The 16,756-nt window shown below is 42.7% G+C and overlaps 2 protein-coding genes and 1 long non-coding RNA gene across 3 annotated transcripts; 1 reads left to right on the plus strand and 2 right to left on the minus strand.

Moving 5' to 3' along the window:
• Positions 1-2,966: 2,966 nt before the first annotated feature.
• Positions 2,967-13,321, minus strand: LRPAP1 (LDL receptor related protein associated protein 1). Its single transcript, XM_021550651.3, has 8 exons — positions 13,138-13,321; positions 8,760-8,904; positions 8,294-8,418; positions 6,322-6,442; positions 5,673-5,831; positions 5,055-5,137; positions 4,001-4,177; positions 2,967-3,687 (listed from the first exon to the last, which is right to left on the minus strand). The coding sequence occupies exons 1-8, from the start codon at positions 13,315-13,317 to the stop codon at positions 3,622-3,624; spliced, it is 1,056 nt and encodes a 351-aa protein (XP_021406326.1). The 5' UTR covers positions 13,318-13,321; the 3' UTR covers positions 2,967-3,621.
• A 51-nt stretch (positions 13,322-13,372) lies between these two features.
• LOC110481860 (uncharacterized) lies at positions 13,373-14,547 on the plus strand. The gene is made up of 2 exons (XR_002467330.3): positions 13,373-13,516; positions 14,219-14,547. It is a non-coding gene; the product is annotated as an uncharacterized LOC110481860 (long non-coding RNA).
• Positions 14,548-15,372: 825 nt separating this feature from the next.
• On the minus strand, positions 15,373-16,318 carry LOC110481878 (C-C motif chemokine 5). The gene is made up of 3 exons (XM_021550701.3): positions 16,128-16,318; positions 15,789-15,894; positions 15,373-15,622 (listed from the first exon to the last, which is right to left on the minus strand). The coding sequence occupies exons 1-3, from the start codon at positions 16,231-16,233 to the stop codon at positions 15,553-15,555; spliced, it is 282 nt and encodes a 93-aa protein (XP_021406376.1). The 5' UTR covers positions 16,234-16,318; the 3' UTR covers positions 15,373-15,552.
• Positions 16,319-16,756: the final 438 nt, after the last annotated feature.

A 16,756-nucleotide genomic window follows, 5' to 3' on the forward strand; every position in this document is an offset into this window, starting at 1 on the left:
CCTTAATCTGCATTAAGCCTGGCTTGAGGGAACCCCACAGGGAGAGCTGGACAAACAGCAAGCAGGAGAGCCCAGGCAAGGATCCTGCTCCAACCAGCTCCTGAGCATCTGCAGAAACAGGATCTGAAAAGGCAGATGGCACTTCACCTGACAAAATTTAAATTATCTTAATTGGTGAATTTAAATATTCCTGCTATTGCCAGATCTATCATTCATCAGGATCCCATGGGAGGGAAGAGGGGAAATTATTGCAGCAATAAATCTGCTACAGTGCTGTTCCTTATCTGATTTGGTACAATGATGCCATCTTAGCTGCTGTACCAACATGTAGGATGAGCTTTTTTAAAGAAAGGATTGGTTATTTTGGTTGCATTTAATGTCGTATGTATTTATTTCCCTCACCTTTCCACCTCTCTTTTTAACAAATAAAATCTGTCCTACATGAAGTCATGGACATGTTTACTTAAATTGAAGTTCTTTTCAGGGCAGAATTTTACTGACTATAAAATATGAAATGGTCTGATTTCTTCTTTTCCTAAGAAATGCAGTTTTTTTTCTTTTTTGCATCTGCTTTTGTATTTCAAATTGTTTCTCGGAGTCGTTTAGAAATTTGTTAATTAGAAAAATTACAAAAGGATCAGCTAGAACACCTATTAAGGAAGAGAATATTCAACCACTGTAAAAAATTGTTAGTTCTTTCCTTTTCAGATGCCTCTTCCATGCAACCTAGAAACTCCATTGCTCACCTGTTACAGGATACAGGACTGCAGGTATATCTCATTTACACCTTTTTTCTTGGCTTTGAATTTTTGTTGCTATTTACAGAAACTACCCACTCTTGTTATTTTGACCATATGAACAGTCTTTGGAGGAGTAAAATGGCAACAATGAACGGAATTGTGCATACACTGATGTGTATGAGGTGCAGAGCATAGAAACTAGAATGGAATCAGACTTTACATCCCCCTAGCCTGTCCCAAATCTTTAAAAGCAGGGAAAGCCCTGAGGAGCCTTGACAGGAACAGACTCATGCTTTCCCGTATGCTGTTGTACTCTAACTCAGCCACAGACTATTCTAAGGGGAAACTGGGTGCAGGGGCAGCAAAAGCCTTTTTATTTTGTTCTCCTGTAGATTTGTGTGCCGTCTTTGGGTCTGATGACTCAATAACAGCTCTGTTCAGTAACTGAAGTGAGGTGACTCTGTTGACCCCACTCTCCAACCTTTGCCTCTGATGAGCTGTGACTTGTTCCCAGTTTTACATTACTGTTACATGTAAGTATTTTGTCAGCCTCTTGTACTTTTCACTTGCCAAGCATTCTCTCTGCTTGAGCCCACCTGGCCTTTGAGCCCAATTACTGTCATGGTGTGGTGGGTAAAGACAAAGCACAGCCAGTGCCTGGCTCAGCCATCACCTCTTTAAAGCCTCTGCTGAAGCACCTCTGCTCTTGTTCAGTAACAGATCAGACCCTGGTTATTCATTCCATGACTCCAGCACCTTCTGCTTTTCCAGACTTCCTGAGAAATTATTGGATAAGCATATTCTACTTCAGGTTGACACTGATGATGAAGCCCAGCTTTGTGCTGTGCCCTCCTGTGGGGAGCACAGTGCAGCACTGCCTTCAGTGCAGGCTGAGCCATGCTGCTCTCCCGTGGGCAGCACACCTCCCTCAGCAGCAGCATCTGAACGTGCTCTGTGAAAGCTGCTCCACTCCCTACCACCCTGCCAGGACTGCTCAGCAGCAGTGCCCCAGTGCTTTGTGCAGCTCCTCTCCCCTGCTGATGCATTTGCTGCATGTATCCAAATTCTTCAGCCAGGGTCCATTGCTTTGGGATCCTCCAGACCCAGGTTACAGCCACCAAACTGACCTGCAGCTCACAGATTTAGTTCTTACCCTGCCAAAGGGGAAAGTGAAGGACAAAGTGAAGTCTTTGCTTTCTAACATAATATAGACTACGTTTCTGTGCTGCATTCACAGAACAGAACTGATGTAGACAAATGTGCAAGATAACACAGCTACTGCTCTGATACAGAAGCTGAGCAAGCCTTAAAGCCATAGTCTGGGGAAGAAATAAGTGTGTAGCATTTGAAAAAAAAACAAACACCAAAGCAGTTTTCTCATAAAAGGCTTGTAGTTATTTTCAGATTTACTTTTTTTAGCTTGCCAGCTAAAGGTATACCATAAACTACATGAACAGAACTGTCTCTAAGGAGACTGCTAATATTAGTGGCAGCTTCTTATTGTGATGGACAACGATTCTCTGCAATATAAATAACTCCTAGCTTACATTAAATTAAAAAAGTAAAAAAAGAAAAAAAGATTCTAGCTTCAAAGAAAATCTCAAAGACTACTACCACTGTTTTGGTTCAGATCATTTGCATATGAAGATAGTTTCTAAGTAAAGAATCATGTTACTTTTAAACCATGATGACCCAAGATGAACGGCCTATTCTGACTATTTCTTATGGAACAGGCAGGGAGAGCAAGGCTAGAGGACAGCTGCCTGATCCAGCACACCTCAGCACTACCATCTGTGAGGAACAGAGTTCCTCAGCCAAGCAGTTGTAATGATTCACCCACACTGGACCTTGGCCTTGGCCTCACTACTGGAACAGTTTCATTTGAAACTTTCATTCGAAATAAAGGGTCAGCATTATTAAAGACAATTTCAACTCATGTGTCTGATGTCTGCCAAAGCTCTGACCAGAAAAATCTGGTGTTGAAAGGGGAAGTGATAATAACCTTCACTGGAAATTGCTGGAATATACAATCAGAGATAAGCTGCTTTAGAAATCCTTCTGCCTATTCAGAACATAGAAACACGTCCTTGTGGTGCAAAACTACCCCTCCTCTCTTAAAAATCAATGTGTGCATGAACATTACAGGAATTAGCAACATGCTTAAAAACAGGGCTGGTTACTTCTCACTATATGAAAGGGAAGGTGAAAAAAAAAGCCTCATCAGTATTTGTTTTGATTTTTTAATGACCAAGTGTAGCAAAACCAAAGCAACCATGAACAAGATAATTGTACACACATGTTAGTCAATAACTAAACTGTGCAAATTGACCTCAGTACTTGTTCCCTTGTTACTCTTCCTCCTCCTCTCACATGAAAGATTCATATACAGTGCAGCAGTGCAGCTCTGAGCCATTGCTCAAAGTCAGTAAAAATATTTTTGTAACCTTGAGTAGGAAATGTGATAGGCCAATAGAAATACAGACTTTTCTGGTCTCTGTTTAACGTTCCTGTGCCTCAGTGTTTGCTTTCATTGATCAGAATACTTTACCTGACTATAAGATTAGTATTTTTTTACTAGCAGGAATCCTTTGAGAGTTCACATATTTTTTTTCCTTTTGCCAAAACTGATTATTTCAAAGGCTGCTACTTGATTCAGAAGTAAGATTTTTATGATCCAAGATGTGCAACCTAAATATTTAATCTAATAATTTAATTTTACAGTGCAAATAGAAAATTGGTAATTAAGTATACAAAACAATTCTTACAGGACACATCTGTTCGATCCTTACTATTTCAGAAGGACTCCTTGGTAAGTCCTGTTCAAAAAACCACATTAACTCCTTTGTGTTAATAGACTGATCCCATGAAGGAGAACAAATTTTTATAGTTCATTGTGTTGAAGACCTTGAGAGATTCTGCTGGATAAGTCTTGCAAGTGCTTCTTTACCTATCAGGAAAACAAAAGACACAAAACAAATTTCAGGAAGACAATAAATTATCAATATAGTAATATATTCCGATTTTGCTATGAGTATTTGTAAGAACAGAAAGATCAGAGAGCAGGAAGATTTCAGGCCTTTTTAGGACTATAAGAACAATTATGTGTATGCTGTACTAAACATGGAGAACAGATGTGTCTTGAATTCCCTCTCTAGAAGTCATTCAGCTTGCATGAAAAGTCAGCACTGGATAATCTACTTCTTCCCCTCTGCTACTGAGTTAAACTTTCAACATGTATGTAACACTGGATTTATACAGACCTTGTATCCTAGTTCTTTTGTCTTTTCTTGCAGCATGGCATATTTCTCTTTGTTTCTGTTCAGATGATCCTTGTCTCCAGTTCCCTCTACATGCTTCAGTTTCTGGTGTGAAATCTCTAATTGTTTCTGGTAATGATGGTGCTTTTCAATTTTTGCTTCGAAATGTTTCAGCTCCTCCTAAGATAACAAATACACACAGCTTCAGAGAAGTTTCTTTCCAAACCTTCCTTTCTCTTGCCAAGACACTCCTAATGATAACTTTACTAAGTCAGGCACAGAAAGCTTCTTCAGTTTCCCACTTCTTAAAAAATGTCTGGACAATCCATTACCATCACCACAAGCCTGCTGATTTTGAAAGCAGTGCTGAAAACAACCCACTGCAGAGTCCTCAAAAGGAGACTGTGGGTGGCTGTGAGGTGCTACAAGATGAGGGCAGTGAACACCAAGCAAAAATTTAGGCACAAGAACAGAAGACTGAGGGAGAGACAAATTTTTAAAAAAAGCCTCTTAAAAATCTGATTAATATGCAGAGTAAGATTAAAAAAAATCTTTTCTTTATACAAATTGAATTTAAAAAAGTGGTATAAACTGCTCATGACTTAATTTCTATATTATTTCATTGAAAATCAGTCTTTATCACAATAATTTTGTGTCAGCTCAACACAGCTCCAACATGGGAAGTTAACAGTACAAGAGATAGGCATAAGAGGGAAATTGCTGGGTATACAGATTGCAGTACTTCCCAAGGACATAATTAAGACATTAAGTAAGAGGGTGCATTGGCAACAAAGAAGCAGGACCTGATCTTTCCAAAACTCAAAATATGCAACAGTTGTTTTGAGAGGATTCAGAATTTTCATTCTGTTGATTATAACAGAACCAGCGTATGGTTTGTTACACACATGTCTATATATCTGAAGTATTAAAAAGGCAGCATGACTTTTTTATGTGTCTGGAGGGTAATATAGAAGTGGCTGCAATCAGAGTAACAGCAAGCGTTTCTTCATGTGGCAAAATATCTTTCTGCAAGACAAGTCACTGGAATTCTACTCACCCGAAAAGATTCAAGCTCTTTCTCAGTGAAATTAGCTGATTTGGCCATGTCCCACAAATCAATCACTCTTGGTTCTTCAAATTCTAAAGAAACACATATAACAAAATGAAAATCTGGACACAATGCTTTTAATGCCCAAGTTCTATGAAAGACGAAGAGATGCCTTCTCACATACATATAGTTATTAAATTAAGAACAGAGACATTAAGCACTGCATTTCTAATAGATCTATTTAGATGAAAAGGGAGATGTATCCAAGTACTGGATAAAACTAGATACTAGTAGTAGGTAAAACAAGTAGGTTTTTAAAAGCAAAAAACCCCAAACCTGAGGAACTGGATAAAGGCATTGCTTGCCCTGCATGTTGTCTCATTTACTTTTCCTCCTGGGGCAACATCCCTTCTCATGGGGGCATGGAAGACAGAACTATCTTCTTAACACACTGACTATATCCTTCCATCAGGCTTCCAGTGTTTGGCTCTAAACAGGACTGGCTGGCTCTATCTCTTCAGCCCACTGTGGTACATGACACACTGTGATACTGTGACTATGCCCACTGATTTTAATTTTTTAAAAATTAAATGAATCCCAAAGTAGCACAAAGCCACTGCATCATACCACTGGTTGTGTCATATCCCTGGTGACTGACTTTACGCAAACGTTCAAAGCCCTGATTGATGCTCCTTAACTTCTCCTTCAGTTCTCTGTGTTTGTTGTGCAAGATTTCCTCTTTCACCAGGTTCTCCTCAGATGGATTGATAACATTTTTGTGGATATCTGTTGAAGAACAGTAAGTATTATTGATTGTGGGCCAAATCTTGGTAGTTCAAAAACTCCAAAAATCCCCCAAATCTGAAGTGAATAAACAAATGCTAAATTCTTAGGATTTAAGTTGAGTGGAAATAAAGCTGGTGAGATAAAACAGCCATTTTCTCCAGACTTTAGAATCACATTTTGCAGCAGTGGATTAATGTTTGCTGCATAATTTCATGTAAACTACAATGGCCATCATTGCTAATCTGATGGCATCTTCCCTGCATGAAATGCAGGCAGTATCAGAAAACTGAAATGGCAACAGTTTCATTAGTTGGCAAGAATTTTGGCAGATAATGCAGAACTAAACCCAGGCAGTATCTGAAAATGCCAGCATCTGCAAGTGGTTCTGACAGAAATGTGAGGAGTTTCAAAGACATTTGGAAGCAATGGAAACAATGGGCAGAGAAAAGAGATGTACTGATCTTGAAACATCAGAGAAATGTTCAGGCACCTTCTGTTCTGCTCACAGTCTCCAGCAGAATATTGTATTCACGAATCTTTTCTTTGTGATGCTTAAATTCTCGCCAAAGCTTATCCAACTCCTCATCAGAGAACTTCCCAGAGGTCTTGGCCTGAAAGAAACATGAGCTCATTATGCTTTCCAGGCCAAGTGCTTTAAGAGCCCTCAACTGCCAAAATGTCTTCACACCTCTCACCACATTTAGAAAATTATTAAGTGCAGCTTTTCTTTAGATCTTTTGTTTTAATTCTCTTAATATTTGTATGTGATCAGGATTTAGATGTTGATGGATAAGATGCCTTTAATCATGTTAAAAAAAGTTTGCTTCAGACTTATAAAGCTGGACTTGCTACCAACTACCCAGTGAAGAGTGTCTGGCATTCCTATTCCATGGGAAACAATTTAATACAGAAATAAGGGCCATGGAGCTCCACAGACAACTGTAAGTGAACCACTTGCATGAGGGATGCAGCCTGATATTAAAAACAGTCTTTACTTCACCTTACTCTGCTGGCATGTGAAGATTTTATCACTGCTGTGCATTTGCTCTCTAACTATTAAGGAAGCACTGCTCACACAGCTGGGGCACTACCCACAAATCTGGTGGGATACTTGCTGCAATGCCTGATCAAAAGTGAATCTTTTTGAAAGCTATTCAGACACCCTTTTTTTTTTTCTTTTTTTTTGCTTAGGGAATATTTCTCCTATGGCACCTTACTGCTCCTCAAAGACATCATGTTGCTTGCCAAAGCTGTATCTAGTTACAATAATATTTTAAAATGCAGTAAATATTTGCACTAGACTCATAGGAGAATTCCTATGATTCCAGATTTACCTGACTAATTGCTTCTTAAAATTTGAGTTATTTAATTTCTGAAGATTATGACGTTGCCAGTTTTAACTGCCCAAACTTGAAAATACATCTTCCACTTTTTATGCAGTAATGCAAATCCTGGAAATTTTCATTTGACTATTAGGTTGAGAAAGCCCTTATTTAAAACCCTTCCCCACAATACATTTCACTTTTAGGCAGTTTACAAAATGGTTCTATTTTAAATGCATCTTTTTAAAAACATCCATAAACAACAATAAGAAAACTGAAAAACTGCATAGATATATGTGGGAGGGGACTTGGGAAACTGTCCCCCCGAATTACCCTGGGAGGTGACAGGTGTGTAGTTCCCCGCCTCCCCTGTTATCAATCAGTATGTCTGTCATCCCTTGGTGCTAGAAAATTCTTTGTTCTTTATACCTCCATTGGTTCCTTCCCTGAAGCCGCTCCTTCCCCTTACCCTCATTGGTTATAACCCTGCCACTCGACCCTGACTCTGCCCCCGAAGCCTTCCTTCACTGAACGCTTCATGCCTGGACCCTCCCTCTCTTGTCCCAGTTATAATCCCGATTCCGCCCCCTGTTCGGCGCTCTCAGAGCGAGCTCCCTCCCGGAGTGGTTGTTTTCCCTTCGCTCCCTGAATTGCTGTTCCTCAATAAACCCTCCTGGAATAAAGCCGCCTGTGTGCCGTCCCGCCTTCATAGAGGAAGATTTCATTACGCTATCCGGCTTTCGAGGACTCGGCTCTCTGACAAGCAGAGTGGTCAGAGACCCAGAAGCCTCAGATATACTACCACACAGTGTGACAGTCACACTAAGGGAAGCCATGATTTCAGGGAAATGTGAGGAAATACTCTGTTTGACCTCAGGGGACCCAGGCTCCACCTCCACAATCAGATTAATGTTGGCGTTTTATTTGCCAAAGACAACCTGCCACTGGGTGGTCTGGATGCAGAAGCTCACATTTTTCCTCAGGGCAGAAAGATGTGAGCTACAGAGCAAGGCAACCTGGTCAGTACTTTTTTGAGTAGTAAAGCTATTGATTTCTAAGTCTGAGTGCTCTCAGAATACACAGCTAAGAGTTCAGTGAAGAAATATTGATTTGCTACACTCCAGTTCCTGGAAATCTTACCTTGCTCCATAATTTTTCCAGTCTTGGATCATCTAGTGTGTCACTTTCTGTGCCATCTTTAATATAGTTGGTATCAACTAGTTGAGAGTCCTTCTTTCCATTCATTCCATATTTAGTCATAATGACTGCAAGAGAATAGAAGTTACAGAAACATGAGAACCAACTATGTATGTATGGAAGGTGAGAGGTGGGCTACATCTGTCACTTGCAGAGCTGGACTTTGCAGCTCATGGAGGAAAAGCTAACAATTCAATACACGATGATCCCAGGTTCAGTGACCTCTTCTGAAATTACTGAGAGCAAAGGACTCTTAGGCTCCTGCAGCTCCCTACTGACCTGCAAAGAACTTGTTGTGTGCTCAGTGTCCAGAGAGGCAACTTGTTATTTAATAGTTTAAACACAAGTGTTTAACCACGCATGTGTGTGATGCAAAGTTTAAACTCCTTCTTTCCAAGACAGCCCTTACCATTTAAGTTGCGTCTGAGCTTGGCTTCCTTCTCTCCATCTTCATCCAGCCCTTCAGCCTTCAGTTTTTTCCAGCTCAGCTCATCCTTTTCTTGTATTTTTAGATCACTATGCAACTCTGCCAGTTTCACAGCAGAGAGATGTAGCTAACAAGAACACAGAAAAGTTTGTATTTAGTTATGTGGAGTCCCCTTTTGCTTCAGAGCTACCTCAGGAACCAGTACAGATACATAACAACCAGTATGGCACAGCAATTCTTAAACAACGTGCCATTGCCACCACATGTTCTTTCTTGTGGGCCATCTTCTAACCATACAGTTATAGTGAGTTGAAAAAATTTTTGGTTAGTACAGTTTTTCAGTCTACCAGGTCACTGAGGATGGCCTTGCAGTTCAAAGAGCCACTTCAGCAGCAATTTTTTACTATGATCAAAATGAAAAAAAATTCTCAGATAATTTCTTAATATGGTTCATGTGCATTAAAACATACAAAGCCTAGAGGTACTCCTGTCTGACATACTAGAAAAAAAAAGGTAAGACATTGAGGCTAAGGATAGAAAAAAAAAAATTGTTTAAATGAATGCTAGGTCAGCTTGAAACTTTGTGAGCTACAGAGAAAACAGGAACAATGACTAATATGTGGCTGGCTAAGCAGTACTGCTGAGAGTTGATTCTGAACTTCCAGATTTTAGCCACCTTAGTTATTTGGTTTAAAACAAAGAAATGTAACAAACCATCTTAATACTTCAGAACCACTTTTTTTTTTTTTTTTTTTTTTTTTTTTTTTTTTTTTTTTTTCTGTGTCTACATGATCAAAAAACAGATGATATGGGTGAGGAGAAGCCCAGAGAAGAAAGGAGATAAAATCCCTCCAACTACTGCATGCCCAGCTCCTGGGAGCTCAGATCCAGCTTGTAACCACCTGGGCTCGTCAGTCCTAGCACAAGTTTATCTATTGAGGGGTTTTTTACCATTAAAACCAGCTTACATGTTATAAAAATTCTCATTTTCAGTGAGGAAGGAGTATGTTTAATAAACACAGACTCAGAACTCAGTATTGTTTTTAGACATCTGAATGAAACTGAAAAGATTCAGCTGTTTCTTTGCGTGTCAGTAGGTTATTTTAAAGTAACTAGGAAAAGTGTAATTACTTTAAGCTAATGCACTTCCTATTGACAAGAATTCAGAAAACTATCCACATTATTGTTTATGTTTCCATCATAGGCTGTCCTATTAATTAGTCTTGTGCCACTGCATACAATTATTTTGCTTTTAAACTATTTTTTTCTCTGCATTTTGCACTTGGATTACTGAAATTACTAAGATCTAGAGTAGTTAGAATCACAAGAAAATATAATTCTTATAGAACTCATTAAAACTTTTGATCCTCTAATACCAAAGCAAAGGAGTGTCCCTGTTGTGTCCTTTACCATCTACTTTTGGGGAACTGCTTTATAGAAACAAAGCACTTAGAAGGAACTACTTTATTTATGGTTCTTAGTATGTACTGAGTAAAAGAAAAACCTTAATCATGTACTTGTTTGCTTTTCTGGTGCAGGATGACCTGGACAGCCCAAGCATCACTGCTGCAATGGCATCAAGTATCATTTTCTTCAGCAAGAATTGTGTACTGAAGCTTCAAGACTGAGTGCAAGGTTTGGTACAAATTGTGAATGGAAGGGCCGAGCATTTTGGTAGCTATGTACTCTTAATATTAATCTGCATTCAAGTAGCATGGACATCACATGTAGTTGGGCTGAGGAAATACAGGAATAAATAACCAGGCATAATTAGATAAGAAGTAATTTAGCTCCTAAGTACTGCACATATAAAATAAAATCTTTTCTATGTGACCTTGTAATCAGAAACACACTACTGTATAAAAGATTACACAGTGCAGTTTATGTTAGAGACCCTCTGCAGTTAGTGCAATCCCATAAACATGTACAGCTTTCTGTTTTCTAGAAGTCATAGAAAAGAATATCAGAACTACTAAACAAAAAGCTTGGAGACATCATCAATCAAACATGTTAAAGTCTTAATAAATACTAAGGAACTACATTAAGCCCACTATTCCTTAAGAGAAAACAAGATTCTATTAAAATTTCTCCCAATTAGAGCAATATTTTTCTAATTCTCATTATAATTTAGTAGGAAAATAAAGTAACTGTCCTTGTAAGCATTATAAATCCTTTTAAACCTTTTGGAAGCCCGTCACCTGTCCCATTAATGTAATACAGAATGAATACATAAGTTAATTTAAAGTATTCAGTTCAAGAACTACTTCCTTTAAGGTTATTCCATGCTGGACCCTGAGTATACCAAGTAAAAAATGTCAACGGTATGACTCCTCATCACTTTACTCCCATCACTCACATGCTGGAATAACTAACTAGAACCAGAGGTGCAAAGTCAAGTTTAATGATTAAACAGGCAAGAAACAAGCCCCTTAAACTCATTCCTTATTCCTTATTGCTTATGCTGCCTGGACATTAACATCCAAGACAGGTACCTGGCAGTTCTGGGAATGAGTGCTGGAAATTTGTGAACATTACAATAATTACAAAATTTGCTGTTTGGCTGGCTGCAATCATTACCTGCAACATCCTTACCTACCCTCTTGCCTTCAAGAGGGAAGAGCCCTTTACTACAAATTTACTCTTTATGAAAAGAGATTCTGGAGAAAGATCAAGCACTCCTTCCCACCCCCCCTCAGGGAAACAAAAGGAAAGTCTGGCTGCCAGCTCCTGGTCCCTCTAAGTAACATTTTGGGGCTTTTTTAAGGACTGCTCCTCCAGCTGTGTGTTGCAATGCTAAACTGCGGTATCAAACTTTTATGTCAAAATAAGTTCCCTGTTTTTTGGTAGTTTCTCTATCACTACCAAAATAAAGGAATGAAGAGTTTTGCATTGACACATAGAAGTATTTCAAAGCAAATGTAACACACAGGCTTAGTTTTCCCTCTTATTTCATATATTGCCCAGACATACTGAAAAATCACTTTATAAAACACATGCTGAGTGACAGTTGTACTCAAAAGTGAAATTTATATGTTGGCAAACTTAGTTTAAGTAGGTTTTGCATCTCTAAAATCTAGCTTACACATATAGAATTTACTAACCCTTAGTTCTTTACTGATAAGAGCTAATCCATTTTATATTTTAGCATCTTAACATAGATGATGTAAAGCACCTCAAATTTTAATTCCAGAAGAGCCAGGTATGAACATGAGAAAAGACTGTAATTGGAAAGGTGAGAGGTAGCTGACATTACTATCATTACAGATTATTTCTAGTCTCTGTTGTTTCTTTTTCAGCTGTCAATTCAACAGCTGGAGTTTCATTAACACACTTCCCTATGCCCCATTCCATCTGTCACCCATCGAGGAAAGGAGTATTTTTGCTATCTACCTTTAGCACATTGGGAGGCAGCACTACGGCAGGATTCTATTTTTTGGCTAAATTCAAGGATGCCTTACCTCCAATTCAATAGCTCAGGCTATTCAGAATACAGAAGATCCAAAATTAATGTTAACTATATTTCATTGCCTGAAAGAACTGAACCTTTACCAGTCATTCCCATGGTCCACAATGGGATATGGTCCACAGGGGATATCTGCAGTGCATTCTTCTCCTCCCACTGCAGCTGTTCTTTTTAGTTCTAAGTAAATATTTCCACTGTAATGAAATAATTTGACTGTATTTTCACTTTAATTAAACATTTTTTGTAGTCCACTGTGAGAGAAACTCAGATATTGTTTTGACTCACTGTCAAAATTAAGGGTCTCATTTGGGAATGGTGAAACCCATTTGCTGCTGTTGCATTTGTCTACATCACTTGATGTGAATGTAGGCGACACAACCACCAGGGTGGAGGTTTCCTCTCCGCCTGCAGTGAACTTCTGCCCTGTGCAGGGCAGGAAGCGAGGCCACGGCCTCCAGACAGATGCGAGCATCCCAGCCCTGAACAACACGGCTGAAGCATCAACCAGCGAGCCTTGGAGCCAAGCGCAGATCCTACACGGCGGGAAGTTTGGTTTGGAAGCCCCACCACGGGGCTTCCCTCTTTTTCCCACCTCCTGGACATGTGGTTTAGCTGCATTTAAACAGGAGCAGCTCAGCACCTCGCGGGCTCCGGCACCGTCCCAGCGCGGAGGAGGCCGCTCCCGCCGCGGGCTGCGCGCAGCGGGTCGGGACTGCCGTGCCCGAGAGCAGAACAAACGCCACCGCAGCCCCGAGCCGGGCCAGACAGCCTCGGCCTCTCCCACGCACAGGTGCCCGCTCCTCCCGTCTCCCTGACGGGGAATCAGTGTCTGAAGCGGCCGGGCCGACCTCGGAGCCCACTCGCGGCAGCGCCATCGCCCCGCGCCGCCCCACTCACCCGCTGCGCCTTCTCCCAGACCTGGTTCAGCCTCACCACCCGGAACTCCCCGGCCTCCCGCCGCTTGCCGTCGGCCGCCGCCAGCCCCTCGTTGGCCTCCCGGGAGTACTTGCTGGCCTGGCCGGCGGCCGCCAGCAGCAGCGCGGCGGCGAGGGCCGGCAGCGCCCGCACGGCCGCCATGTCGCGCCGCGCGGGGAACTACAACTCCCGAGATGCCGTGCGGGAGCGGCGGGCGGTGCTGGACGGGCGGAGGCGCGGCCGGAATTCCAGAGTCTGGTTTGGGGTCCGGGAGCGTGAGAGGTGTTAGGTGTGAGCCCATCTCTCCGTGGCATTCTCCTCAGGGCTTGCTTCACTAAATATGCTGCATATGGCACGTTTTGTGAGTAGTTCCCCCCCCCCCCCAACACTTGGTGTTGATGTCAGCTGTGCGAGAACAAGGGGACGCTGGGTTCGAACACCACTACTTTAATCAGACAAGGTTTTCGGGTAGTAACACAATGTCCGAGAGTTCAAAGAAAAAGGCAGCTCGGGGAGTGGAAGGCAAGAACGGGGAGCGGTTCCCCCGTGCTGCCTTGGCGGTGGCAGAGAAGAACGCGGGTACCCGGGACAGCACAGAGGGATGGATGGTGGGATGGGCAGGAGGGCGGTGGGAAGGGCAGGAGGGCGGTGGGATGGGCAGGGACACGAGCTTGGGTTGTTCCCCAGGGGTGAAGTGTGGGAATGGCTCTGGGCTCGGTGCTGTGTGCTCAGAGTGCCGCTCTTGGGCAGGAGAGCCGCTCCTGATGGTGCCAACCTCCTATCTCAGTGTGCCCTCCTCAAGGAGCCAGCCAAAGAGTGGTCAACGGGCAGTTTTGGGAAGGAATTAAGTCAAGCTGTACTAAGAAAAAAGCCTCTACGATGCTGTGAAAATGCACAGTATTTAATCCAGTGTTGTTGTGTTTATAAGAACCAATAGATTGCCTAAACTACAATGAGATTGTGAAAACAATGCGCCAGGGAGGATTTTTACTGGACTGTAATATTTTGCCTGTAAGTAATATAAAAATTTTGTGTTTTCTCTCTCACATTTTTCCTATGTCAGAGATTTTCAGTGTTAATAACCTAGAAGCTGTTGCTGTAAGACTGAATTGCAGAAGTGGCCAAAAGCATTGCACTATACATTGCATTGAAGAGCAGTTGAAGCGAGCTTTGAAGCAAGCTGATGATGCAGAAAGAAGTCCATCAGCCTTGCCCAAATCTTCTGCAGCTCTACACATCAATTTTAGGATTTAGAGCTTCTTGTAGCCTCAGTATTACAGTGTATATATGTATGTAATTTTGGTGGTTCTGTCTTGTCTGTCATTTGAAATACTGATTGAGTTTTCAGGCTCTCTGCAAATAAATTGAACTTCTATGCTCTATAAACTCCAACAGATTCTCAATCTTCTTCTAGTATTGAGTGTACTTGTGCACAGCTTTATGCATTTGTTTGCCTAAGTTTTTGAGCTACACTAAAAATTTTAGAAATAGAGAGGGGCTGCAGCACCATTCGTTTGCTTGTGTTGGCTTGTTGGATGTCATTTTCCAGCGCCTTTACCTCTGTGACCCCAAGTGACCAGTTTTGGTATAGTTCTGTGTGTCCTGGCCCAAGCAGAAGTGCTGCAGGGCAGAGTGTGGCCCAGGGGCAGAGCTGGTGTCACCTGCAGAGACGTCCCACTCCTGTCCCCAGCGCTGGGCAGTGGCATGAGGACAGAGGACAGTGCTGGGGACAATGCTGCCTGCTCCTGCCTGCTCCTCTGCCAGCACTGTGGCACCGAGTGTGTATGTGGGGACAGCAGCACCCAGGAGCACCTGGACCACAGCCCCACCACTGCAGGGGACTAGCAGTGGGGGCATCAGGTAGTCAAAGACTGTCCAGATCCTCTAGTCTCTGGGGAAAATATGTCAAAGAGTTTGTTTGCAGTTTCTCAGCAGGGCTGTGTGGCCCAGGGGTTTTATTACTGGGCTCCATGTGTGCTGTGTGGAGAGGGCCCCAAGAAATGGATGAGTTGCCAGTGTCACCCCACAGGTATGTCTGGGTCATGCTGGGATGCAGGAGCTGAGTCCAGGCTGGGGAGAGGGAATGGGGGCTGTCATGAGGCTGCTCTGCACAGTGGGTAGCAGTGAAACCAGGGAGTGGGGAAGGCAAAAGACTCCTTGTGGGTCCTATCTATCATGCTGGGGCTCCAGCAAGGGACTTCAGAGACACCCAAAAGGTTCGACAAGCCAAACATTTTATTCAAGCATTTATGCAAGCAAAATTTAGTTAAACAAGTAAATGCCAATTGTAATAAATGTTTCCTTTGAAGAAGGATGCAGCTCAAGCACTCTTATTGGGGCCTGAGCCCTCTGCCCTGGGGCAGCAGCAGGGAGGAGTCAGTGCTCCAGATGCTTCAGCTACAGATATTTCTGCACCCAGAGAGCCTTGGGGTCTGCACATATCTCCTTCCCCTTCCTGGTGATCAGGCTGTTGGGAAAAACAGTGTTGAGGCACTCAGCCAGGGCATCAGGGTGCTTTTGCTAGGTCCTGCTGGTAGCACACTTGTTGTCCCTGTCCATGCCCTTCCCCATCCTGGACAACCCCGGACACCCTTGGGGTGCTGGCCTGGAGCCTGGCCATGTTGGGTACTTACACCACGGCTGGCATTGAGCAGGTGTTGCTGGTCTTGTAGGCAGATCTGATGATGCTGTGTGGAAGGGGGTATGAAATGTAGGAGAAGCAGCACATCGTTTTGTCTTCTGTGAGGGAAGAGAGATGGGCCCAGTGAGACCCCACACTGCGGCAGAGGCTCTGCCTATCTCCCAGGGGATTTTCCATCACCTGTGCTGTGTCCTCTGGGAACAGCCCCTGAAACCCTCCATCTCTGAGGCTTAGTCCCTGCACTGGTGATACCATCCACTCCCAGCCTTCTCCATGGACATGAGGGTCTAACAGTGGGGATGGGGCTCTCTCCTGGGGAAGGAGAACCTACCGTCCTTGGAAAGTGCAGGACTCCTGGAGACTCTGCGATCAGCCTCAGCCAGGGAGCAGATGGCCACAAGGAGCAGAACAGCCAGGGCAGCTGCAAGGACCTTCATGGTGCTGGGAAGGCTGAGAGAGCCACGAGTGAGGCTGGAGCTGGGGTGTCTGTAGGGCTCTCCTCTGCATGGTCCCCTGCTCCTGCTGGTCTCCTTTTATACTCCCACCACGGGGTGGGCACAGGGTTTCAAGAGGAAAATGAGTGTGTCATACCAGGAAAAGTATATGAGGCATACAAACTGCAGAAAGGGAAGTGCCAGCCACGGGGCTGTGATTTGCAGATTCAAGAGAGAACAAATCTTATGAGGAGCAGCTGAAGGAGCTGGGTTTGTGTTGTAGTTGAGATGGTCACAATACAAAGCAACACACTCCGTTTTCAGAAGGCTTCAAGCCTATTTTTATTATAGCATGTATGCTTTTTATACATTCTTACAAAATTCATAAGTTTACACTTTACTCGTTGGTCACCAAAGACAGACAAGGTGCTTATTGGAGCAGCCAGTTGCAGTTTTATCTTATTTATCCTTCTTTCTTTCTTGGTTTCTATGTCAATGACCTTGGTAGAAAATTCTTTCAGGGGTA

This window comes from Lonchura striata, chromosome 4, assembly GCF_046129695.1.
Source record: "Lonchura striata isolate bLonStr1 chromosome 4, bLonStr1.mat, whole genome shotgun sequence".
Taxonomy (NCBI): domain Eukaryota; kingdom Metazoa; phylum Chordata; class Aves; order Passeriformes; family Estrildidae; genus Lonchura; species Lonchura striata.